At 32.0% G+C, this 25,218-nt stretch overlaps 2 protein-coding genes across 4 annotated transcripts; both read left to right on the forward strand.

Annotated features, from left to right (window-relative positions):
- Positions 1 to 10,283: 10,283 nt before the first annotated feature.
- Positions 10,284 to 13,321, forward strand: LOC120092157 (glycerol-3-phosphate acyltransferase RAM2-like). The gene is made up of 3 exons (XM_039050384.1): positions 10,284 to 10,567; positions 11,596 to 12,181; positions 12,554 to 13,321. The coding sequence occupies exons 1-3, from the start codon at positions 10,304 to 10,306 to the stop codon at positions 13,207 to 13,209; spliced, it is 1,506 nt and encodes a 501-aa protein (XP_038906312.1). The 5' UTR covers positions 10,284 to 10,303; the 3' UTR covers positions 13,210 to 13,321.
- An 816-nt stretch (positions 13,322 to 14,137) lies between these two features.
- LOC120091449 (probable prolyl 4-hydroxylase 7) lies at positions 14,138 to 17,500 on the forward strand. Of its 3 annotated transcripts, XM_039049481.1 has the most exons (9): positions 14,151 to 14,280; positions 14,403 to 14,527; positions 14,633 to 14,719; positions 14,796 to 14,853; positions 14,940 to 15,041; positions 16,184 to 16,241; positions 16,331 to 16,506; positions 16,623 to 16,683; positions 17,086 to 17,500. In XM_039049481.1, exons 2-9 carry the CDS (start codon positions 14,418 to 14,420, stop codon positions 17,388 to 17,390), a joined length of 957 nt encoding a protein of 318 aa, XP_038905409.1. In that variant the 5' UTR covers positions 14,151 to 14,280; positions 14,403 to 14,417; the 3' UTR covers positions 17,391 to 17,500. The 3 variants fall into 3 exon arrangements, with proteins under 3 accessions (XP_038905410.1, XP_038905409.1, XP_038905408.1); XM_039049482.1 differs by lacking the exon at positions 14,403 to 14,527 and having other exon boundaries at positions 14,138 to 14,280; XM_039049480.1 differs by lacking the exon at positions 14,151 to 14,280 and having other exon boundaries at positions 14,289 to 14,527.
- Positions 17,501 to 25,218: the final 7,718 nt, after the last annotated feature.

The raw sequence follows: 25,218 nt of genomic DNA on the forward strand, positions 1-25,218 counted from the left end.
TGTATTGTATATATTTGTCTCACTGGAGTTTTAGTCCAAGTGGAGGATTTTTGGAAATGTCCTAGAACTCGCAGTTCGTAAATTTTGTGTTAAGCATTCTATTTATCAATAAAATATTATTGAGTATTTTATTCAATAGAGTTAATGATTTTGCACTCTATTATAAAAATCAATAAACATATCCATAGCTATAGTATGAATACTTTAACTTTATGTGGTGACATAAACGGGATCGAGTTAATAGTATATAGCCTAAATAGTCTATAAGTATATGGATGAAATTGGGTATCTCATCCTGGTAACACTATTGGATGCAACCTATTTTGTATAGGTAATACAAATGATGTGATCCACAGATCATTCATGTAGAGGCATGTGAGTGTAGGCATCCTATGCAATGAGTTTGCATATAGACTGGACCACGAAATAGTCACTTTTATTTATATGACTGTTTATTGTTAAAACTGTTTATTTCATACTTAAGTAACTTAAGATAACTTGATCTTAATCCTGAGCTAGCTATGAACTCATGTTTATTCGGGATTATCCTTTGATCTGCATGGGTGAGAGTAGTCCAACAGCACTGCTCAATAAGCCTTCCATTTTGGGGATAAGATCGGATGAATAGCTGGGGACAAGCCCTGCAAGATGGAATTCACTCCTATCCATTTTAGGGTTAGCAGATAGGTTGTTCTCTTAAGTACTGATTCTAGGTTTTGAACAATCAGGGGCCCACCTTTTTATGATAGAGAAGGACATGGTTCATAAGTAGTATTATGAATTGAATTGTTCATTAGAGAGTCAGTGAGAACTTAAGGAACGATATGTATTTATAGGGATAAAATGGTAATTTTGACCTAGCTGTAATTACAAACAGCTGAAGAATCGACTCACTGATTATGGTTTATATGGACAAAAATATATCTACAGTGAAGAGAGTGCAAATATTGAGCTATAGTGGTGTGTCTTGATAGTTAACGAATATTAATTAATTCGGTTAAAGAGTTTTAACAAATTAATTACAGATCGTTGGAGCTCATGATCTGTAGGACCATTAGGTCCCTCTACTAGCTCATTAAATTGGAATAACAAATTAAGTATTGATGTATGAAATTCAGGTTACGAATTTGAAATGTTCAAATTCATTTTTAGGGTTTTTGATTGATTGTATATGATACAATTATAAACGTTCAATTTAATTGAAATTAAACGAAATTGGAAAATCAATTAATATTTAAATTATGATTTAAATATAAAATTGATTCATTGGTGAAATTAATATTTTATTAATTTAATATTTAGATATTAAATTAATATTATTAAAAATAAATTAAAATTAGTTTTATTTAAATTAATTATTTTGAATTATTTATAAAATTAATTTATATAAAATGATTTTTTGAAATCATTTTAGGTTAATGGGTTTTTCCATTTTTGGGAAAAACCCACTAACACACTTGATGGATAATCACCAAAATCCATTTTAGTTGATGATGATCTTCAAGCTGAAGCTGCTCTTCATGCAACCCTGTATATTTGCATGATTTCTATCTATATATAGAAGCTCCATGCATGAAGAACAATGAGAATTCGATGATATGCTTGCTGAAGTGATAACTTGAAAACCCTACTTGTGTTCTTCATCAATTCAACTTGATTTAGTGTTTCCACCACACGTTCCAGCTTGAGCATAATAGAGAAGATCTTTGTGGTAGTCCTCTCTGTGATTCAAGCTCTATCTTGGTATTTTTCAACTAAATTCGTGGAGAAATCTTCAAAGATACTATATGTTTCAAACCCTCTTATGAATATCATATGACCAACATGCTTAAAACTCAAATTAAATGTAGTTTAAGTGCTTATTAATTCTATAATCTTTCGTTGCATGATATATCATTCCTTCAGTTAGATATAACTATAGGGGTAAAACAATATATTGGCCCAGTTGTTCTTACTAGCAATCTGTGAAGGGTTATCGCACTGTTGATTGGCTGATATGAACACAGAAATATATCTATAGTGAGAAGAGTACAGCTGTCGGTCTTTAGTGGAGTGACCGGTAGTTAACGAATGGTTGATCCTGTGACTAAAGAGTTTAGTTAGGTATTTACGTACCGTTGGAGCTTCAAGCTACATGTTCATAAGGTCCCCTTGTAGCTCAATGGATTCAAGTTGAGAATCAGTTCTTGGAGTTAGTTTGAAGTGTTCAAATTATCGAAGGGAAATTCAATTATATATGATATTATTTGTGTGATGTATGAGATATATCAAGTGGAGGATTAATATAAATATGATTTACTTAAGTACCATAAAATAGAAAAAGAACTATGGTTTGTATATTTCATGAGATGAAAGATTAAAACTATAGGTTATAAATATAATATGGTAAGTTGGTTATCATATTTATTTACAATAATATTAATTATATGATAATTAAATATTTTTCTCTAATAACCGATTGAATGTGAGGTTATTGGTGGTTTTATGGTAACCGTGAGATAAAAGGAAAAATGTTTTCCTAAATTTAGAAGAGTTTCCACTTTCGAAAAAACTCATGGAGAAAGCTATTTGTTGGATCGATATGACAACCTTAGAGGGGGTGAATAGGGTTTAATTAAACTTTTTTTTTTTCTAAATTAACCCAATTAAACTAATTAATACACTTTTTATAAATAATAAGAAAAATTCAAATTGTGCAACAAATAAGATGACAAAAAATATGATAATTTAATTCTATCAAATTTTAGCAAATAAATAAGAACAAATTAAAACATACAATAAATTACTTAAATTAATTGCAAAAATAAAAAAGAAAGAGTTAGAGAAGAAGACACCATAATTTTTATAGTGGTTTGGTTAAACTCAACTTACTCTACTCCCCAAGCGCCTCTTGGGAATTTGAATAAAATCTTTCCGACTCTTTTCACGGATTAGAGTCCAACCGTTACACCACCGCTCATTTTACGGGTTCAAGAGAAAACCCGATCCTTTCTACGGTTTAGGATCAAACCATTACAAATGTTGGAATTTTTGAATAACACAATACAACTCTCACTATAGTGGATTTACAAATTTAAGCACTCAACAAGTTTATCCTCACAATACAATAACACTCTCTCAAGAATAAGATGAAAAGGAAAAAAAAAATGGGAGCTTAGAGAGAGCAACATTTGAACTTTTTGGAGGATTATGAAATGTAAAATTTGTTGGTTTAAAATTTGGAGAGGAAGATAGTTTTATATAGAAATGGAAAATTTTTTAGAAATCACAATTAATTTGGACCATTAGATTTTGGAAAAGAAAAGTCAATGGTGGAGATTTTAAACTAAACTAGTCGTTAGATACAAACAAAATTAATATTAAATTCATTTTCTTTTGAAATTTATTTTCTTTTTAAAATTAATCAAAAAAATAAAAAAACATACAATGTGTCAAAAACTAATCGTTAGACACAAACATAAAATAATATTAAATTCATTTTTTTTTTAAATTCATTCTCTTTAAAGTCAATCCAAAAGCAAAAAATATACCATGTGTAAAAAAACTAGTCGTTAGACACAAATATAAAATAATATTAAATTTATTTTCCTTTTAAATTTCTTTTAAATTTCAATTTTTTTTATTTTAAATCAATCCAAAAATCAAAAGTCCGTCATATGTTAATCTCTTAATGATCCACCATTCAACCAATATGTTGCCACATATCTACCACGATATTTTCTCTATAGACTTGTTTCGGTCATATCGTCTTCGTTTTAGCTCCGATTTGAGTGATCAAGAGGTGTTGGAATCATTGTTCTGAGCTCTCCGCTATGGACATATTAAAATACTAAGATTTTCAGTAATTAAAAATTGAGTTTATTATCATAAAAAAATTGATTAATTAATTAATTAAAATTAATTAATTTGAGATTAAGGACCAAAAAGGCAACACTATCAAGTAAAAGTGTTTCACTAAGTGATAGCTATAGAAAGAGTAAACAATCATGGAGTTTGATTATGTGATAGTTCATCAGCTAATCTAGCTAAACGAATGCGTGGCTTTGTCATACGATATGATGCCATTTACTACACGATTGAGTACATCGTTTATACGATAGAAAACTTCATATCTCCCACTTGCTCAATCGTCTACACGATTGTTGTCCTCCAATCTTTTCCTCTAACCAAGTTCATACAGAGCCCACAACTCCTAGATTCTCACATCGAGAATACCAAGGTAACCATTGTGGTGGTGTCCTCACTCAACTCGATTGGTTTCAAGGAGTCGTTGGTCATTCGTTGTGTTCGTGCTGTTGATCGTGTTGTGCATCGATCGTTGCATTCGAGGGTTGTGTTGCTGTTCTTAGATGCATGGAGATTGATCAAGGGATTCTTGAAGAGTTTCTTCAAAGGCATGCATACTCTATCACTTGATTCTATGAAAGCATGTTGTAATTTCTAGTTATGCATGACCTGTTAGTTTCTATTCTTGTACTGTAATTGTGTATGTTCAATTCGAATGAAATTTGGAACGATCCTTCTGCTGCTCATGAAAATCCTCATACTTGATTTCTTTCACCACTTTTATGTCTACCATATACTGTTCAAGTGATATCATATAACCTTGGATCTTAGTTTATTGGATTGAATTAATACAGTCTGAATGTCAAATAAAATACCTCTTATTTTATTAAACAAATAATTTTTTCTTTCAAAATATAAACTATAATATATACGAGATTTAGGACACTAAATCAAACACTTTCTCCATTAGCTTTTCTCTCTAGACTTCAACTTTCTTTCCAAAGTTTGCCATCGATAGCCATAGTCATGGCTTTCTCTGTTCAACTCGCTGACCAAATCCTTCCACCTACGACTAGATCCAGCTGTCATCCGATGATTTTCAAAAAAAAAAAAAAAGAAAAAAAAAGAGACCAAGCAAGGACAATTCAGACGATTTCCCTTCAATTTCGTCGGTGACTAAATGATTTAGCTATTTAGACGACTTTTTAATGATTTCGGACCTAGGAAACCAATTTAGTTCTAGTTTTTGTGATTTCTTTGATTTTTGACATACAGTTGGGATTTTCTTCTTCTTTTGACAATTAGAATATGTTATATACGATTGAAATAATGTACTATTTTTATTATATATACTGTAATATACATCCGAGTACTAAGATGATTTGGGACTTAGGCTTTAGGTTTTATACTATATACTCTATCATATGATATGTTTGGGGATTTATTATGTATCTATTTCTTAATGAATGTGTGGATTTCTATTACTACTTTAAAAAGGTTTATATGAAATATATTGGGATATCGAAGAGTGATTTATATTATATATTTTGGTATAAATGATCCATAAAAAATGTTAACTTATATATACTACAATGTTTTCTGATATATACCATGTCATATGATACTGTTTGGGGGTTTATCAAGTATATGCGTATTAATGATTGTTTTGGATTTCTCGTTGATGTAAAAGGTTTATATGAAATATATTGGTACATATGTGATATCAACGTGAAATATAATAGAAAAAATCAAAATACCTAGGGTAGATATTACATTCAACACATACAAAGGTATGTTTATGCTAACAATTAGTAAAAAGACACAAAAAGAAAACTGTGGAATATTTAAAAATAACCATGAATCTGCCAGAAAAACCAACAAGTTGTCGTGAAATATTTGATTACATTTCAAATAGATTTACCATTATATTGCATACATTGGTTAGGTTATTTTCAAACATCTAATATAATGTTCTAAAGTATATTTAAAAATAATCATGAATCTCTGCAAAAAAAAAAAAAAAAAAAAAAAACCCAATAAGTTGTCGTGAAACCAGTTGTAATTGAGTACATATCAAATATATTTACCATTATATTTTATATATGGTATACACTGTTCTAAGGTATATTTTAAAATAACCATGATTTTTTGGTGAGTAGAACTAGTTATTTGATATGTGAAATACATTAAATGAAAAATAAAATCAGTTTAAATACATTTTCCCCCATTAGAAATGAGAAAGAAATCTCAACAAATAAATGCACCTTGAAATGAGAAAGAAATCTCAACAAATAAATGCACTTCTCTTAGTTAAACAAATGAATAAAATATTAACAAATAAATATATTTTCTCTCCTTCGTTAACCAAAATGAATAACATCTCAGGAAATAAATGGATTTTCTCTCAAAGTGAATAACATCTCAAGAAATAAATGGATTTTCTCTCATCAACATATATTAAGAGTGCTAATATGGAAAGTGGTATTTTAGTTTGAAAAACCCATGAAATCTTATATACAAAAGTATCAAACATTTTCTCTTTCCAACATTTTCTCAAGAAATAAATGCAATTTCTCTCCTAAACATATGGAAAGTGCTATTTCTCTCTCCAACTGTACATACACGTATTTTACTTAAAAAATCGATTAAATCTTATATACGAAAATATCAAAAAGTTTGCATATTTATAAAAATAAGTTTTAAAAAGGGATTGAATCTTTAAATATCCCTTATCTTAACAGACATTTCGGGTTAATATCCCTTTGGGCATTTCTAATTTCTAAATCTAATTGTTCTTTTCCTAAAAAAAAGAAAAAATTTTCACTATTTAAAATTAACTTTAAAATTTCACATCATAATTATTTTGAAATTAATTAATCGACGTTAGTATCAAATATTGGGATGGTATTTAATAAAAAAATCGAGATTAAAGTATAAATCTTAAAATTGGTAGGAAAAAACAAAACAAAAATCCCAAGAATAAAATTATAATATTTTGAAACCTGTAAACTAAATTCATATTAAACCTAAAAGTTAAAAGACCAAAATTACAACCTTTTAAAGCTTGGAAACTAATAAAAATTAGACGTAAACCTAGAAACCAAAAATATTATTTTTTTTTTTTAAAAAAAACCTTTACCAAAAAAGTAGAAAGAAAGTTGAAAAAGATTGTGCAACTCGCCGTGGTGTTTACGAGTATGTATCGATAAGCATTGGAAATATATTTGTATTGTTTTATATTTCTTATGAACTGTTTTGTCCATATAAAAAAAAAAGATTTTAAACGTTCAATATGGTATTTGCCCGTCTTTTTCAAATCTTTCTTATTTTTCAATATTTGATTTTTTTCACTTGAAAATGATCAACGAAACGACATCGTGTTAGTCACGGTCCAACAATGGAGGGAGCATCTATGACCTAGGTCACCACGAAACCTTGGCAAGTTGGCGAACTAAACAAAGTTGTGGATTTCTTCGAGGGATTTTTTTTCACCTATTTCTTCTTAATATTATGACTTTTTAATTTTATTTTAATTGACAATTTTAAGTGATTTTGTTATAACTTTTGTCTTTAATCTCTTTACCTATGATATCAATTTTACTATTATTATTTCTTTTTTGAGTCTTAAAATGTTTTAATAATACATCTCTTTCCCCTCTAAAAAAAAGTATATTCTCTCTAAATTGGTTTATTCTTATTTTGTTAGGTCTCATTTAACACAAATGTATTAACATATGTTATCAATTACTTAGACTAGTAAGTAAGGTGAATTCACAGGGCACGGCTCCTTAAATATATATTTTGTGTATATTTATTAAGTTTTTTATATGATGTACAAAAATATTATTATTGTGTTGATCAAATGGGTACATGCTACTTTCTATATTTTGTTGTCTTCACGTTTTTTTTAATAGTTGCAATTTTACTATGTTTTGATGGTTTACTCTTTCACTATATCTATACTGATTGATTTATAGAAAGATTCAATTTCTCCATTCTGAATTGTGTTACTTTGTTCCTATGCATGTTGTTATATTTTGTTACACAAACTTTGATTATAACACCTGTATGATTTTGTTAATATAAAACTATGGTTTATGTTTATTTTAATTATGTATGAGCTGCAATTCTCTTAATTAGTACTTTCCTTTCTTATATTCTTGGTATCTATTTAGTTATTGAATGACAATTTCCAATGATGACCAACAATAAAAGGTCCGGAGAAATAAGACATAAGAGAATGTTAGAAAAAAAATTCCTACTTCTTCTACAAAAATAATTAGAAAGTACTTGAGAAAATTAAAAAAAAAAAACCATATGAAATCCAAATTTGGAGAAATCACCGCGACCCACATGAAAGAAATCTATTATGTAAAAGAATTATAACTACAATCATACATAATTCTCTTTTAGATCTCAATTACAAGAACACACTATCAAAGGTTTTGTATCACTCACATATTTTTCTCCACTATCATATTTGATAATATATATATATATATATATATATGTATGTATAATTGAGTCAATTTGAAACTAAAATTGTCATAGGCTCCTTTTATATAGTCATTGGAGTCCATCACTTCTTTAATTTTCTAGATGTGGAAATATTTTGCCAAAATTTTATAGAGAAAAAAGAAGAGAAAAATAAATGTTATAAAATATAATAATTTAAAATAATGATTTTATTAATAAAAATAGTTGTCTTTTAACCATTTGTTCGAAGTAAAAAAGAAGAAGTAATGAATGGATCTTGGGTGCTACTAAAAGCAAATGTCGAGAATAAAATTATCAAGTTTAAAAATACATGCACTAAGATGCAACTTAAACCAAATCTCAAGTGTATTTTTTCAAAAGAGAAAAACAAAAAAAAAACAAAACACAAAACTATTAATTCTACAAATAACTTGATCCTTACGATTTTTTATGGGAAATCTCTATCTTGATCCAGGGAAATTGAACCATTGCCTCATTCAGTCTAGTAGTAATAAATAATAAAAATATCGGATCAGAAAATAATCATGAAAATTTTAGCACTGACATCATATTTTCTTCGGGACGACTAATAAAGATTAGGGAAAGAGTACTCTCAATAAACTATTTAACAAGATTATACATTAATAGTTAATAGTTAAGTGCGTGTTAATAGTCAAATATATTCTTTAGGTATTTGACTATTTATTGTTTTGCTAATTTTTAAGAGAAGATTCAAACATTGAAATTTTGTGAGATTTTGCGGGATTTTAATGCTTTAGCTTTGAAGGTTTATTTTATATTTTGTTGTGAGAAAACCGGGTAAGAATTAGACAAATGAAAGAAAAATGAAAGTATCTATTTGGGAAAAAAAATAGATATCTATATAATTTATTTTAAAATTGGTACTTTTCAAGCTCAAAAAAGCTTCAAATAAATTGATCATTATACATGATATGAGCATATTTTAACCCTTTTAGAAAGATTAAGAGTATTAATACAACTTTTGAAAGCTTAATGATATTTTTGAAATGAGTATTAACAGTTGAAAAATTATTTTAAATGACAAAACTGCTGAAAATGTTATAAATAATAACAAATATCACAGTCTATCTGCAATAGACCATGATAGACTATTATTTGTGTCTATCATGATCCAGATAGACACAGATAGTAGTCGATTGCGGTATATTGCAGATAGACAGTGTAATTTTGTTATATTTGTAAAGATTTTTATTCAATTTTCTATATTTGAAAATGACCCTTAACGATTTGTATTCATATATACTAACCGTAAGGGTATTTTTGAAGTGAAGGGTTTTTTTTTTTTGTTTAAATTTAAGGGTTTTTAAAAATTATGAAAGTTTAGAGGTACTTTGGAAATAAAACACTAACGATTTTCATTCAAAACCAAACTGCAAGAGTATTTTTGAACTATTTTTTAAAGTTTAAAGATATTTTGAAACAAAATACTAACGTTTTCTATCCAAAACTAGTGGTAAAAATATTTTTGAACTATCTTTTAAAGTTTAAAAGTATTTTTAAGCTTTCAATTCATTAAGAAAAAAATTCAATTAAATATCAACCAACGATATGTTGAAAGTACAAATAAAAGAACTTTTCGTGTGAAATAAATTAAAAAGGTACTTTATTTTTATTATTTATAGATAATATATTTTTTCAGTGATCTTTAATATATGATTATTATGTATATATTAGGCTTGGAGATGTAGCTAATTCTAAGTTCTAACCCATGAGGAGCCAAAGTTGATTTTCCAAAGCATAGAAAGTTATAAAGAACATAGAAAGATCGGTGAGTCCTAGAACGACTTGTCGGTTTATGAGATCTCTCGGCGCCGCCTTTGCTCTTTGGTCTCTTAAGCCAAACAAGTTGTCGTTTTCATAACTTCCACTATTCATTTCTTTATATATATAAACGAAATCCATAATTGAACTTCTAAAACACAAAGCTACTAAATTCAAATTACTGTGTACACCAACTTCTCCAATAACAATGGCGGAAGGTAAAGATCAACAATCTCTCATGAACCACCAGACGTTTCCGAGTATTGACCGATGTTCGTCCATCGGTCGGGAGAAGCACACGGTAGTTGCCGACATGGACGGGACGTTGCTTTGTGGCCGTAGCTCGTTCCCTTACTTTGCCCTCATCGCGTTTGAGGCCGGTGGAGTGTTGAGGCTTTTGTTCTTGTTGTTGGCCTCCCCCTTTGCTGGAATTTTGTACTACTTCATTTCCGAGTCTGCTGGAATCCGTGTGCTCATATTTGCCACTTTTGCGGGAATGAATGTGAGTTTACTTAATTCTTCGATTCAACTCAATTCCTTAGTTGTCGTTTCTTAATTATTTTACTTTTTTTTTTTTTTTTTTTTAAATTAAACTTATGGATATTACTTTTATTTTCAAATTTCTTCTTTGTTATCTATTCTTTTATCAATGATTATTTTTGTTTTTAGAATTTGACTAACAATTCAACCATTTACTTTAAAAAGATACAAATTATTGTAAAAAATATGTATGAAATAGACTTAATTTTAAAAAACTAAAACAAAAAACCAAATAGTTACCAAACAGAGCCTTAGTTTTTCAGCTTTTAAACTTGTGTCTGTTTGATCATTGAATTTTTTAAAAGTGTTTAATAAATCTTTAAATTTTAAGTTTTATGTCTAATATCATTGAATTTTCTGTCTAATCTATTATATCCTTAAATTTTCAATTTTAATATTTATGGATAATTGATGTATAATATATAAATTGAATTTTATGTAAAATAAAATTCTAAAATTTAAATTTTATGTTTAGTAAATACTTAAATTAATATATATATATATATGTTGAATAGACCAATAATTTATGAGATACAAAATTGAAAAAGAAAAATAAATAACTCAATCATGATAATATCTTGATGTTAAATCAAATATTAGAAAAAATTCAAATAAAAATCAAATTTGAAACTAATAAATCCACGTGAATGATAAAGTCAATTGGTATGAGATTTTTTTTTAATGATTTAAATGTTAAATTATCCCAAATAACCCTATAATCATCATAGGTAAAATGAGAAATCAAATATTTTTATCATAGTTTTTTTTAGATGGTATATAGATATATAGATATATGCATGAAAACTGAAAACAGAAAATGTTACGAAGGATTTTAATTTGTTGTATTGTTCATTTTGTTAATAAATACTAGTTAAATTACCACCAAATAATATTAAAAAAAGACTATTTTGTATCTAAATTTTAAAAGTTAAAATGGAAACAAGATATTGAACTCAGATAATATTGTTTTTGTGTATCTTTGCAACAAAGGTTTCCGACATCGAGTCAGTGGCACGAGCAGTTCTACCAAAGTTCTACGCACATGACTTGCATGTGGAGACATGGAGGGTATTCTCATCATGTGGAAAACGGTGTGTTTTAACTGCGAACCCTAGAATCATGGTGGAACCATTTCTCAAAGAGTTCTTAGGTGCTGACGTGGTCATTGGAACTGAAATTCACACAATCGGCCAACGAGCCACAGGTTTGATTCAGAGTCCTGGAATCATAGTCGGCAAGAATAAGGCTACAGCTGTCGAACAAATTCCAGAGCCAGACATTGGGATTGGTGACCGAAAAACTGATTACCCCTTTATGAAGCTCTGCAAAGAGGGATATGTAGTTCCAGCGAAGCAGGAGGTTAAGCCGGTCACCGTCGATAAATTGCCTAAGCCAATCGTTTTCCATGATGGCCGGTTGGTTCAAAAACCGACGCCATTTATGACGATGGTTTTAATTCTATGGATTCCGGTGGGATTTGTTTTGGCTTGCTTGCGGATTGCTGCCGGTTCTCTTCTTCCGATGCCGTTTGTGTATTATGCGTTTTGGGCTCTTGGCGTTCGGGTCGAAATCAAAGGTACCTTTTAATCACCTTCGATTCAAAACTTGAGATAAAAAAAATTAGAAAGGCATGTACCAAAGAAGGACAATGATTAAACTTGCACCTAATCGTACACTCTTTTTTTAACTTAAAAAATGTTTTTTAAACAAATAAAAATTGTCGAATAGTATAATTTCTTGAGTTGTGGAGAGATAGGTGCCGTTAGAGAGTACTTTAAGTAGTATTTTTCGTTAAGAAAATGTCCCGTCTTAAAAAAGAGCCTTTTTAACATACAATTTAGACAATTTCATGGAGACTTTAATAATCTAATTAAATCATAAAATCAAAGCTTAAATGGATAAATGATAATATGTTTGATAATACATATACTTTATGTATATTAAATAGGTACACCACCCCCTCCGGCAAAGAAATCCACCGGCCAAACCGGCGTCCTTTTCATATGTTCACATCGAACCCTCCTCGATCCAATCTTCCTCTCAACTGCTCTCGGTCGTCCGATCCCTGCTGTGACATACTCTATCTCCCGCCTCTCAGAGGTCATTTCTCCTATCAAAACCGTCCGCCTAAGTCGTGACCGAGCAGCCGACGCCTCAATGATCAAGAGCCTACTCCAAGAAGGTGACTTAGCAATATGCCCTGAAGGGACGACTTGCCGGGAGCCGTTCCTACTTCGATTTTCGGCGTTGTTCGCAGAGCTAACCGACGAGATTGTTCCGGTGGCAATGTCCAACCGAATGAGCATGTTCCATGGGACGACGGCGAGAGGATGGAAAGGAATGGACCCGTTTTACTTCTTCATGAACCCAAGTCCGGTGTACCAAGTGACGTTTTTGAACAAATTGCCGTACGAACTCACGTGCGGTGGCGGCGGAAAATCGAGCCATGAGGTGGCAAATTACATTCAAAGGATGATCGCTGCAACATTGTCTTATAAATGCACCAACTTTACTAGAAAAGATAAGTACAGAGCTTTAGCTGGAAATGATGGCATTGTTGTTGAAAAATCCAAGGTTCAATCTACGAAGATAATGGGTTGCTAGAGATTCATGGTGAAACTTTACTCTCTGTAACCCAATAATATTGTAGAATTGTATCAAAAAATATACCAATTTGGGAGGGTTTTTTTCCCTTTAAATTTTACAATCGATCAAATTATCAAATTCCAAGAAATTACACAACAAGAAAGTAAGGATAATGGTTGGAATTGTTTTCGCATACAATTATTTTCACTTTCAATTTTAGTTCATCTGGATCCATTTTGATTCGTGTGCTTTCAAAAATTTTAGTTTGGTCTTGTAGGTTTAATTCTAGTGATTTGGTTCTTTTGATTCCTACCCCATCTTAGTTTTATATATTAAAAAACGACTATTTTTATTCCATAAAATTTAAAATAAAAAGATTAAAATGGTCACCTTTTAGTAATACAAAAATCAAAATGTAGATGTTATAGAGGTACGTAACTATCATGTAGATAGTAATTTTATTTAATATGATAACAATTTATTAGACAAAAATTAAATGCTATTTAGGACTTATTAAACATTTTTATAACTATACTAATTTTTTAGAAGAAAACTAATAAATGTTAGGGATAAAATTTGTAATTTGAACAAAAAAACGTCCTTCAAAAATCACAACCAATATATAAAATATTGTTGCTTACGGAGACATGTATTAACTTGTTGATGTCTATTGATATTTATGAAAAATTATGAAACGTTTTTTTTCTAAAAAAAGTAATTAATAAATAAATATTGTGCGTTGTTTCAATAATGAAAATTTTACACTATTATCTATATTATATTGACATTATTTATATATATTTGAATCTTTTAAATATATAATGAAAATTTTGATACACATTCGAATGAATGAATTTTTTAATATCCATGAAATTTTGATAATAGGGTCACAAGACAGATTTATCAACGGCAATATTAAAAATAGTCATTCCATGATAACGTTTCCTCAAAAAGGAACATACTTTTCAGAGAGAGTCAACGTAAAGCAATTTCCCGCTGGAAGAAACTTCCATTTCCATCCATGGTCATGAACGACGGGTTTGCAGCAGATCCTCTTCTGGGCTGGCTATTAAATTTCCTCCTAAATGAGTATGAACCGGAAATTTCTAAGCTGTATTCTCCATTTTCATTCATTCTTTTGATTTCTATCCTTTTCCGTTTTCCATTTTACGTTTATTTCTCGCTTTCTCTCTTGAATTTCTGGGTTTCAGAGCTCCGTTTTCGCCATGGCTTCTCGATTTTTTCTCGCATTTTCTCTCTGTTTCCTTTGCTTCTTCCCCTTCTTTTCTCGCTCCGCCAATCGCTTGCCGAAATTGCTCTTACACAACAACAACATGTATTTAATAATACTTCATTGCCTTCTTCTTTTCATTTCTCTGTTTCAGTTTTCCCCATGTATACGGCATTTGAAATTTTGTCCTAATTGATGTCAATTTCACAGGGATCAATCTGTTATTAGGATGAAAACGGTCGGTTCCCCCGTTACAATCGATCCCACTCGTGTTATTAAGCTTTCATCCAAACCCAGGTTCTTAAACTTCTTAAACTTGCACATTTTGGAGAACCCTTTTCAAATTTTTACTCAATCTGATGAAAATATACAGGGCTTTCTTATATAAGGGATTTTTGTCTGAAGACGAGTGCCAACATCTTATCAATTTGGTACAAGAAACTTCTCATTCTTTATCTTCCTCGAGAAATTTGATCACCAAACTGCATAGTGCATAATTGTGATTTGTAATTTGTAGGCAAAGGGCAAGCTACAACAATCATTGGTGGCGGCTGAAACGGGTGAGAGTGTTACAAGTCAAGAACGGACGAGTACCGGCATGTTTCTTACGAGGGCTCAGGTATGTTACTCGTTGGTCATCTGCTCAAAATATCTGTTAGTTTCTGTAGTTTACATTCCTTTTTCTAATTTGGTTATCAAGTGGGCTTGGCAGAATTTGTATAAGGGCAGAACATGAAACATGAAAGAGGAAATTGAGCATAATGTTATCTTAAGGTGTTGGAAGAATCAACTATCTTAGCCTTATCCATCATTGGCAGTTGCAAGCATGATCTTGACTGCATTTTTTGTTTTCATTGGTCGTGAGAAGGCTGTCTTTCAATTGTCTTTTAGTGTCCTTTTTGGGGTTATTGGATTGAAGAGCAATCCAAGAGCTATGTAGTATGTTTGAGTTCTTACATTGTTCTAATCGAATGACAGTATTATTACTAGTCATTCAAAAGGTAATTTCACATTAAGGTCAATATCGTCCCTTGTCTCTGCAGTTTTATATACTAGACGCAATGGTCCCAACTTTAATGAATGATGTTGAGTGAAATTAAAATTCTAGCTTGTTGTGTTGACGTAGATTGGCGTAAGATTGATGTGATCAACATCCTTTTACTATCTATTAGGGACTATTTGGGGGCCCAACATGAAATGGTATATCTCCACATCCTACATCATCTCAGTGTTTGGAGACCCATTATCCTATCTCACCAATTTTAATTGTTTGTGGGCCCATTTTCGAAACATGTTTCGTATCTCACCATCATTTTCCTTCCATGTATCGTATATCATCTCAGTGCTTGAACATACTCATTCACACTCGATCAGAACTCTTCAAACATCCGAACTCTCTAGACATCAGAACTCCCCACATCCTATACTCGATTAGTAGTAGGGATTGTTGAAATCAATCAAGTAGAAAAGTACAAGGATGAAATTACAAGAATGAGAACTTCTTGCAAGTCTAGTAGTTATAAGTTGGGACAATGGAACCTTTTGGATTACAAGAATGAGAACTTTTAACCTTGAGATGCCATATCCCTATTGTTTTTTCCTGGCATTTGCAGGTTGAAGAATTTTTAGTTGTGGGCTATTTATTGGTAGATATTGAGTTGTGTCAAAATGCGGACAACATTGCATTGTGTTTTTAAATCTGCATCTTCCTTAAATATAAACTAAATGGAGATTGATTCTATGGTCCCCTTCTCTTCCCAGGATGAAATAGTTGCTCGCATCGAGTCCAGGATTGCTGCGTGGACCTTCCTTCCCATTGGTAAACTACTTATAAATATTTTGATGTATTGTCTTTTATTTATTTATGGAATGAGGTTTGTATAATCTCAAAATTGTTGTTCTGTTTAGATAATGGGGAGCCTATTCAAATACTAAGGTATGAGAACGGTCAGAAATACGAGCCACATTTTGATTTTTTTCAAGACCCAGTTAATATAGCTATTGGAGGTCATCGGATAGCCACAATTTTGATGTATTTGTCCGATGTTGAAAAGGGTGGAGAAACAGTCTTTCCCAATTCTCCGGTATTGCTTTCTTGAAACATTAATCACTCTCATTCAGGACTGTTTGTAAATTAATGAGTTGTTGTAACTATGAAACTTGTTATGAATAATTCCATTTTCAAATCTCTCTCCTGCAGATTAAATTATCCGAGCAGGAAAGGGCTGACTTGTCTGATTGCGCTAAGGTTGGCTATGGAGGTATTGAATTTTTTCTTTGAAAATATATCATTATGGAGGCTGCGTTGATGCTGAGTTAATGATGCAACATGAGAATCTCGTCATGCTTTAAACATTTCCCAGTATCTTTTCTGTTAACTTTCAATGATTTCCAATTTTTGTTATTTAAATCTAATCGCAAAAAAACATTATGAAAGGATCATCATGACATAAAGTATATCAAGTATAAACTGCTTAATTATCAACTCTCGAATTTGCAAAGAAGCTGTGATGAGAAAAAGTTCGCATTTATCTTAACCTTTTCTGTTTCATTTTTTTGTTCTCATTGCATTGCATTTTTTCTTCAGCCTTCTTTATTATAGCATCCAAAATGCAATCAAATTTGTATGATTCGAAAGAGAGTATGTTTGTTCGTGGGTGCAGTAAAACCAAAGATGGGTGATGCTTTACTGTTCTTCAGTCTGAATCCAAATGTGACACCAGATGCGACCAGCTATCATGGGAGCTGCCCGGTGATAGAGGGTGAGAAATGGTCTGCAACTAAATGGATTCACATGCTTCCAATTTATGAAATTTGGAGGAATCCAGCTTGTGTGGACGAGAATGTCCAGTGTAGAGCGTGGGCAAATGCAGGTGAGTGTGAAAAGAATCCTGTTTATATGATGGGTTCTAAGAATGAACTTGGACATTGTAGGATGAGTTGCAAAGTGTGCTCTCCTCCCTCATAAAAACAAATGATTCTTTTATTTATACACAAATCAGGAAGTAAGAGTTCTTTCTTCTTACACATGTACACATGTAAATGTAAATGACTTTGAGAGGTTTCACTTGATTCAAACTATTGAATCTCTCTCTCTTCTCGCTGTCTATCTATCTATCTACGTCTATGTACTTACATACTTATATTTTTTGTGGAGTATTTTGATAGGAAACTAGCTAGCCCTCTTGAATTAGTGAAGCTTGTTTCGGTTTGGTGCAGCTTGCTAATGGTAAATGAATTTCAATGGTGATCAGTTCTACATTTTGGTGGAGAGAGAAAGATTGTGCTGAAAAACTTGTCTATTCTAGTAGTGTTCAAAAAACTCGATAACCCGATTAACCCAGACTATAAAGGTTGGGTTGGGTTGGGTTATATTTTTTTTCTTTTTTTGGGTTAGGTTAAAAAATATTAAAAAATTGAATTTCAGGCCAGGTCTTGGGTTACTCCCGTTCCCGACCCGACCCGAATATATATATATATACTAAAAAAACAAACCCTCGTCTGACCCTCGCCGCCTAAATGCTTCCCCAGTGCCCCACGAATCCACGATCGTTGATCCCTTTCATCTCACGTCTCCAGCCTCATGCCTTCGACTCCGGCCTCACGCTTTTGGCCTCACATCTCCGGCCTCATGCTTTCAGCCTCATGCCTCCGTCTGTCGATCCCAGACTCGCAAATCGCCTCCAACTCCGGCCTCACGCCTCTGTCTCTGACCTCACGCTTCCGACTGATCGTCGATCGCAAACTCACAAATCGCAATCGTAGCAAGCCTCCAGTCCCTCATGCCTCACGCCTCACGCCTCCGGCCTTACGGTCCCTCATGCCTCCACCCTCTTGGTCCCTCACGGTCGCTCTTCACGCCTCTGCCTCAGAAGTCAGATCTGTTGTCCTTCACGCCTCTGCCTCAGATCTGCCATCCTTCACACCTCTGCCTCCGATCCAACGTCCTTCACGCCATATCTTCGCCGTCTGTTTCAATCTCACGCCAGATCTCTCAGTTCGTTCATCATCTCTCAGTCCTTCATGCCAGATCTTTGTCGCCCGTTTCTTTTGGTATGAAGTTTTTGCTTTTCTTTTTTATTGAAGACGTTGAATTGAAAATTTGCAATACTGTTTGTGTGTGTTAATTACCGTTAAGTCAATATTAGAATGAATTATGAGTGGTTAATCCCTAAATTATTCATTACTTAATTTTTGCCTTACCATTATGTAACTAATTGAATTAATTTTTATTCAACCTCGCAGTGTCTCGAGAATCATTAGATTCTTCAAAGTCATTACGACGGACACAGAATAATCACCATTTTCTAACTTCATGGTGAGTAAAATAATTTAAGTTTTACGGTATACATATATTGTGTATGTGTGATTGATATTTATACATGAGTTGTTCTGAGTTAATTGAGAAGTTAGCCTCCTCTCCTCCTCCCCTTCCTAATGTTAGCCAAACTCCAAAAAATATACCACCCCTACCTCCCAAGTCCAATCGAAAGAGATCTAATAAACCAACTTCGTCTGTGAGGGATCATTTCACAAAAATGGAAGTGAGTGCTAATGATGTAGCTAGGTGCAAGTGTAACTATTGTCGTAAAGATTACACATGTGACAGTAATACTTGTGAAACTAGTACTTTATGGAAGCACTTAAGAAATCAATATAAAAAGTACCTATATAAACAAGAAGAAAAAGGACAAACTACTTTAACTCTTGTACATTCAACAAGAAAAAAATTCAGTGTAAGGCTCTTGTTTGTTAGATTGTGGCAACTAGGTGGAATTCTACTCACTACAAGAATTTTGGGCTTTAATGTCGGTTGAAAAAAGCAAAATCGGATGTATAATGTTAGTTTTTTTAAAAAATGGATCTTTAATGTCAGTTTTAAACTGACATTGAAGATGGGCTACAATATTAGTTTAAAACCGACGTTAAAGGCCTCTCATTTTTTTTAACTTTATTAAAAAATATCTTTTCCATTTCAAATGAAATCTTCTCTCTCCTTTCACTTCTCTCTTACCAAACCCTCTCTTACCAAACTCTCTATTCTCTCCTTAGCTTGGATGTGCACATCACTTCCGATCGTTGTCGTCATCGGTGTTGCTTGGATCTCCGTCGTCGTGGGCTTCTTCTGGTTGTGGGTCATCGTCGTTGGTGTTCTCCAGTTGTTTTTTGATTGGTTTTCGTCGGCACGTGGGTGTTCTCGGGGTGTTCTTTGCAGGCGCGTGGGTGTTCTCTATTGTTCTTCGCATATTCTTCCGGTGGTTGTTCGTCATGGTTGGGCGTTGTTCTCTGGTTGGTTTTCTTGTGGTTGTTTGTCGTGGTTGTTCTTCCGGTGAGTCAGCTCGCCGTTTGTCCAGTTGGTTTCAGTCGTAGAGGTGGGTCACAGGCATGGATCTATAGATTTAGTTGTGGGTTTCTCCGATCCGGTCGTTTATTTGCCCAATCTACTTATGGGTCTTCCGATCCGGTCGTCGACGTTGTAATTTTGTCAGATCTGTCGTCTTAACTCTATTTGCAAGGTCTAGTGCTCGCCGGTGTTCCAATCTTCGAGCTCCGATTCGGATTTCTTCAAGTTTGTGGGTTGTTTAAGTTGTTTGCTTGGAAAAGTAAAATTGTATTTTCATATGAATTTTCAATTTAGTAATTTAAAGTTATTTCATTCCTTTTATTTTTATTTTAATGATTAAGCTTATTGAAATTTTGAAATATTGGAACTAAATTAGTTGAAGAATATATACTTGGTTGGTAGTCTTGCTTGGTGTAGTTTAAATGTATTTTAAAATCCTTTTGTTTCAAATATATATAAACTAATTTGGTCTTATTTGGTTGATTAAGTTTGATTGGTGTGGTTCAAGTGTTATTTCATTAATTTTATGTCTTGTTCCAATGATTAAGCTTCTTGAAATTTGTTAAAGTTGGGATGAAATTAGTTAAAAAATATGTACTTGGTTGATAGTCTTGCTTGGTGTGGTTCAAGTGTATATCAAAATCCTTTTCTTTCAATTATATGTAAACTAACTTGGTCTTACTTGGTTGATTAGGTTTGATTGGTGTGGTTCAAGTGTTATTTCATTAATTTTTTGTTTTATTCCAATGATTAAGCTTCTTGAAATTTGTTAATGTTGGAATGAAATTAGTTAAAAAATATGTACTTGGTTAATAGTCTTGCTTGACTTGGTTCAAGTGTATATCAAAATCATTTTCTTTCAATTCTATATAAACTAATTTGGTCTTACTTGGTTGATTAAGTTGGTTGGTGTGGTTTAAGTGTTATTTCATTAATTTTATGTTTTGTTCCAATGATTAAACTTCTTGAAATTTTGAAACATTGGAATTAAACTAATTGAAAGATATCTACTTGGTTGGTAGTCTTGCTTGGTGTGGTTTAAGTGTATATCAAAATCTTTTTCTTCCAATTATATATAAACTAATTTGGTCTTACTTGATTGATTAAGCTTTATTGGTGTGGTTCTAGTGTTATTTAATTAATTTTATGTTTTTGTAACGACCTGACCCCCTAGGACTCAAGTTAGGTCGTTATTAAATATATGCATGCATGAAACTTAAAACGGCACCCTGTGAAATAAATGCTAAATAAATAAGATAAGTTCAAAAGAACTTCATTAAATTCAAATATTAAAACATAAGAAATGGGTACCCATAAATCATAAATGATAATAATAATTCTGAAAACAATTCTTAATAGTAAGTTTCAAACATCAAAACTGAAAGTTAAGAAAAACATGAAAAGAAATCTAAATCTCATGAGCGGAAGCATAAAACTGGTCCCAATAGCTTGATCACGGATTCCGCTTGTCAATCGTTGGTGCATCTCTACCTTTACCTAAAACAACAACATGAGAAAGGATGAGTATAAAATACTCAGTAAGTAACCCCACTACTAGGGTCGGGCTAGGCATTTATGTCTTTTAGATGCCTACCTCTGGTGGAACATAAAAACTGCTCTAGTCCTCATGGACACATACATATATGAAAAACTGGTTTCTATCCTACTGTAGTTAAGTATGTCCACTACCTCTGGTGAACCACGAAAGAAACACAACCCCTGGTGAATCCCGAAGGAAACACAATATCTGGTGAATCCAGAAGGAAACAAAATATCTGGTGAATCCCAAAGGGAACACAATATCTGGTGAGCATCTAACTAATCAGTGAGGACACTATCACAATCTCAACATCACAAGTATCACAACATGGTTCCATAACATACATATCATATAGATCTCATCATCATGATTCTACAACATACATATACCTCTTGTCATCCTAGTCTCATAACATACATATACATCTCATCATCATGGTTCTATAACATACATATAAATTTCTTCATCATAGCTCTATAACATACGTATGCATCTCATCATCATGGTTCTATAACACACATACGAATTTCTTCATCATAGCTCTATAACATACGTATGCATCTCATCATTCTCAGATTCAGCAGGATCTCCAATAACAATAATATACTCAAATCATACTAGTATTCAAACATCTCTATGCGCAACTAGTCTTTTAAACCCTCATGTCAGCAAGGCATACATAAACACCAAACTATCAATATATCCTCAATAAATCATAATTATCATTGTCTGGCACTAGGGCAGTTTCAATAGTAAGATTACTTACCTCGATACTAGATTTAGATATCGATCCAGTCTTCAATAATCAATCTTTGAATTCAATTCCCCAATGAAGCCTGAGCAACAACCACCCTCAAGATTCCAATCTCCAAATTCTTCCTTCAATCAGACCTTGCTTCCAACTTTTAATCCTTTTCTCTTGTAAAATTTTCAATTCACAAAGAATTTAACTCACCCCCTTCCACAATGAAGTTAATTCTTGACATTAATTTCAAATTAAATTTGGGTCCTCTTCCAAAATGAAATTAATTCTTAACATTAATTTAAAACTAAATTTGTGTGATATAACCCCCTTCCAAAACGAAATTAATTTCTGCCATTAATTTCCAAATTGAATAATATAAACATCAATAGTTAAATTCCGCAATTACACTTTAGTCCAAAAATTCCAAAAATGCCCTCAATTAATAAAAATTACTAAAATTACACAAATAATAAAAATTCGGGGTGTTACAGTTTTGTTTCAATGATTAAGCTTCTTGAAATTTGTTAATGTTTGAATGAAATTAGTTAAAAAAAAAAAACATGTACTTGGTTGATAGTCTTGCTTGGTGTGGTTCAAGTGTATATCAGAACCACTTTGTTAATGTTTTAGGTCTTATTGTTGATTATGGTTAAATTTACAAGCTTATGGTTATGTAATTTTTCCTTGTTATTGTTTTTTTTGTAGATTAAGTTGCAAATCATGGATAAGTCATGGATGAAAATGAATAAAATGTCAACTGAGTATGGTTTAGGGGTTGAGATGCTTATTAAAAATGGTCTACAACCGAATGTCATGAGTTGTCTATGTTTGAAGTGTGTGAATGCAAAGACTTTAAATGTGAACACAATGAGAGATCACTTATTTTTTAATGGAATAGATCAAAGTTATCAGATATGGACTTTTCACGGTGAATCATTATCGATTAAGAGAAACAATGAAAAATTGTCTACTAGTGAAAGAGACAAAGTTGATGAGGATGATGTTGATGTTGATGACACAATTGGAATGTTTGAGGCTGCATACAACTATTTTAATAAAAAAATCCGATAATTTTGAAGAATTATTAGATGATGCAAAGAAATCACTATACCAAAATTGTAAAACTTTTTCCAAAATATCTACATTGGTAAAGTTATATAATTTGAAAGCTAAATTTGGATGGAGCGATAAGAGTTTCACTAAGTTGTTGGAATTAATTCATGACATATTACCTAGTCCTAATGAAATTCCAACTTCTACTTATGAAGCAAAAAAGATGTTGGGTACTCTTGGAATGAAGTATGAGAAGATTCATGCATGTAGCAATGATTGTTGCTTGTTTAGAAAAGAACTCTCTAATGCAAATGTATGCCCCATTTGTGGTACGTCAAGATGGAAGTTACATAAAAATTTAAAGGAAATGGCTAAGAATATCCCAGCAAAAGTCATGTGGTATTTCTCCCCAATTCCAAGATTTGAAAGAATGTTTCGAAGTAAAGAAACATCAAGTTTATTGTCGTGACATGCTAAAAAAAAAAAAAGAAACAGATGGTTTATTAAAACATCCCAAAGATGCCCTATCGTGGAAAAAAATAGACAATTTGTGGCCAGGATTTGGGTCAGAACTTAGAAATCTTTGTCTTGCTCTTTCAACAGATGGGTAAATCCACATGGAGTTCTTAGTAGTAGATATAGTTGTTGGCCAGTGATGTTAGTGACATATAATCTACCTCCATGGTTGTGCATGAAGCGAATTTTTTATGTTGACTATAGGGGTGTTCAAATAACCCGACAACCCGAACAACCCGGACTACCCAACCCAAAATATAAGGGTTCGGTCGGGTTAGTTTTGTTCTTGGGTGGGGTTGGGTTGAATTTTTCTATTTTTATTAGGTTGGGTTGGATTGTGGATTGGCTAAAAAAAATTTGGGTTAACCCAATCCAACCCCAATTTATATATATATATATTCCCCTTTGTTTAAAGTTTGATTTCTTTGTATTGATTGATTTTTGAATTTTTAATATTTTTCTTTCAAAATTATTATGATATTTGTCTTTATTTAAAGTTTACAATAAATATCATAGATATTTGGTATTTAGCATCTTAACTTTATGGGATTTTAGTTATTAATCATGTGATGTATATAAATTTACATATTTTTTATTAAAAATAAAAATAAAAATAAGTTATAACCCGACAACCCAACCCAAAGTTTAAGGGTTGGGTTGGGTTGGGTTGGAAACTTTATTTGGGTCATTTGGGTTGCCAATCGGGTTGGTCTAAAAGTACCCTTAACCCAACCTAACCCAACCCATGTACACCCCTGGTTGACTGTACCAATATCTGGTCCTAAACAATCGAGAAATGACATAGGTGTTTATTTAGCTCCGATAGTAGATGATTTGAAAAAACTTTGGAAAGATGGGGTAGAATGTTACGATGCATATGAAGAACAACATTTCATGCTTAAAGCTATTTTATTATGGACCATTAATGATTTTCCTATGTATGGTAACTTATGTGATTGTACGGTTAAGAATATCATGCATGTCCAATTTGTGGAGAGAAATTCATCCACTTATTTACTAAAAGGAAGAAGATGACATATCTCGGGCATCGCAAATTTCTACCATGCCATCATCCATATAGGAAACAAAAGAAAGCTTTTAATGGCACACGAGATTTAGAAGTTGCTCCAAAACTATTGAGTGGGGAAGAAATTCTTGCAGAAACAAGTAAATATCAATATTCATATGGTAAGAAAACTATCAAGGAAAAGCACAGTGGAGATAGCCCTTCAACTTATTGGAAGAAAAAATCTATTCTTTTTTAGTTAGAATACTGGAAGTATCTTGACGTGCGACATTGTTTTGACGTGATGCACATTGAAAAGAATGTATGTGCAAATCTTATTGGCACATTGCTTGATATTCCTGGTAAAACGAATTGATGAAATAAAAAACTTCGATTAGATTTGGGTGGAATCGAACATTAGATTAGAGTTAAACCCCTCAAGTAGAGAGAAAAAATGCTTTTTTACCTCCGCATGTTATATCATTAACACGAGCTCAGAAATTGAGCCTTGTAAGATAACTATCAGAAATTCAGAGAAGTACCTGAGGATTTTCATCTTTCATCGATACAATTCCAAATTTTTAAGGTGCTC

The sequence above is a fragment of the Benincasa hispida genome, chromosome 11, assembly GCF_009727055.1.
Source record: "Benincasa hispida cultivar B227 chromosome 11, ASM972705v1, whole genome shotgun sequence".
Lineage (NCBI taxonomy): Eukaryota > Viridiplantae > Streptophyta > Magnoliopsida > Cucurbitales > Cucurbitaceae > Benincasa > Benincasa hispida.

What these genes read in the sequence shown, in the direction of transcription:
- LOC120092157 (XM_039050384.1), top strand. Translation starts at nt 10,304, where the DNA reads ATGAACCACCAGACGTTTCCGAGTATTGACCGATGTTCGTCCATCGGT. An exon ending in CCACTTTTGCGGGAATGAAT is followed by an intron (nt 10,568 to 11,595) that starts GTGAGTTTACTT and finishes TTTGCAACAAAG; the next exon opens with GTTTCCGACATCGAGTCAGT. An exon ending in CGTTCGGGTCGAAATCAAAG is followed by an intron (nt 12,182 to 12,553) that starts GTACCTTTTAAT and finishes TATATTAAATAG; the next exon opens with GTACACCACCCCCTCCGGCA.
- LOC120091449 (XM_039049481.1), top strand. Translation starts at nt 14,418, where the DNA reads ATGGCTTCTCGATTTTTTCTCGCATTTTCTCTCTGTTTCCTTTGCTTC. An exon ending in CTCTTACACAACAACAACAT is followed by an intron (nt 14,528 to 14,632) that starts GTATTTAATAAT and finishes TCAATTTCACAG; the next exon opens with GGATCAATCTGTTATTAGGA. An exon ending in GCCAACATCTTATCAATTTG is followed by an intron (nt 14,854 to 14,939) that starts GTACAAGAAACT and finishes TGTAATTTGTAG; the next exon opens with GCAAAGGGCAAGCTACAACA.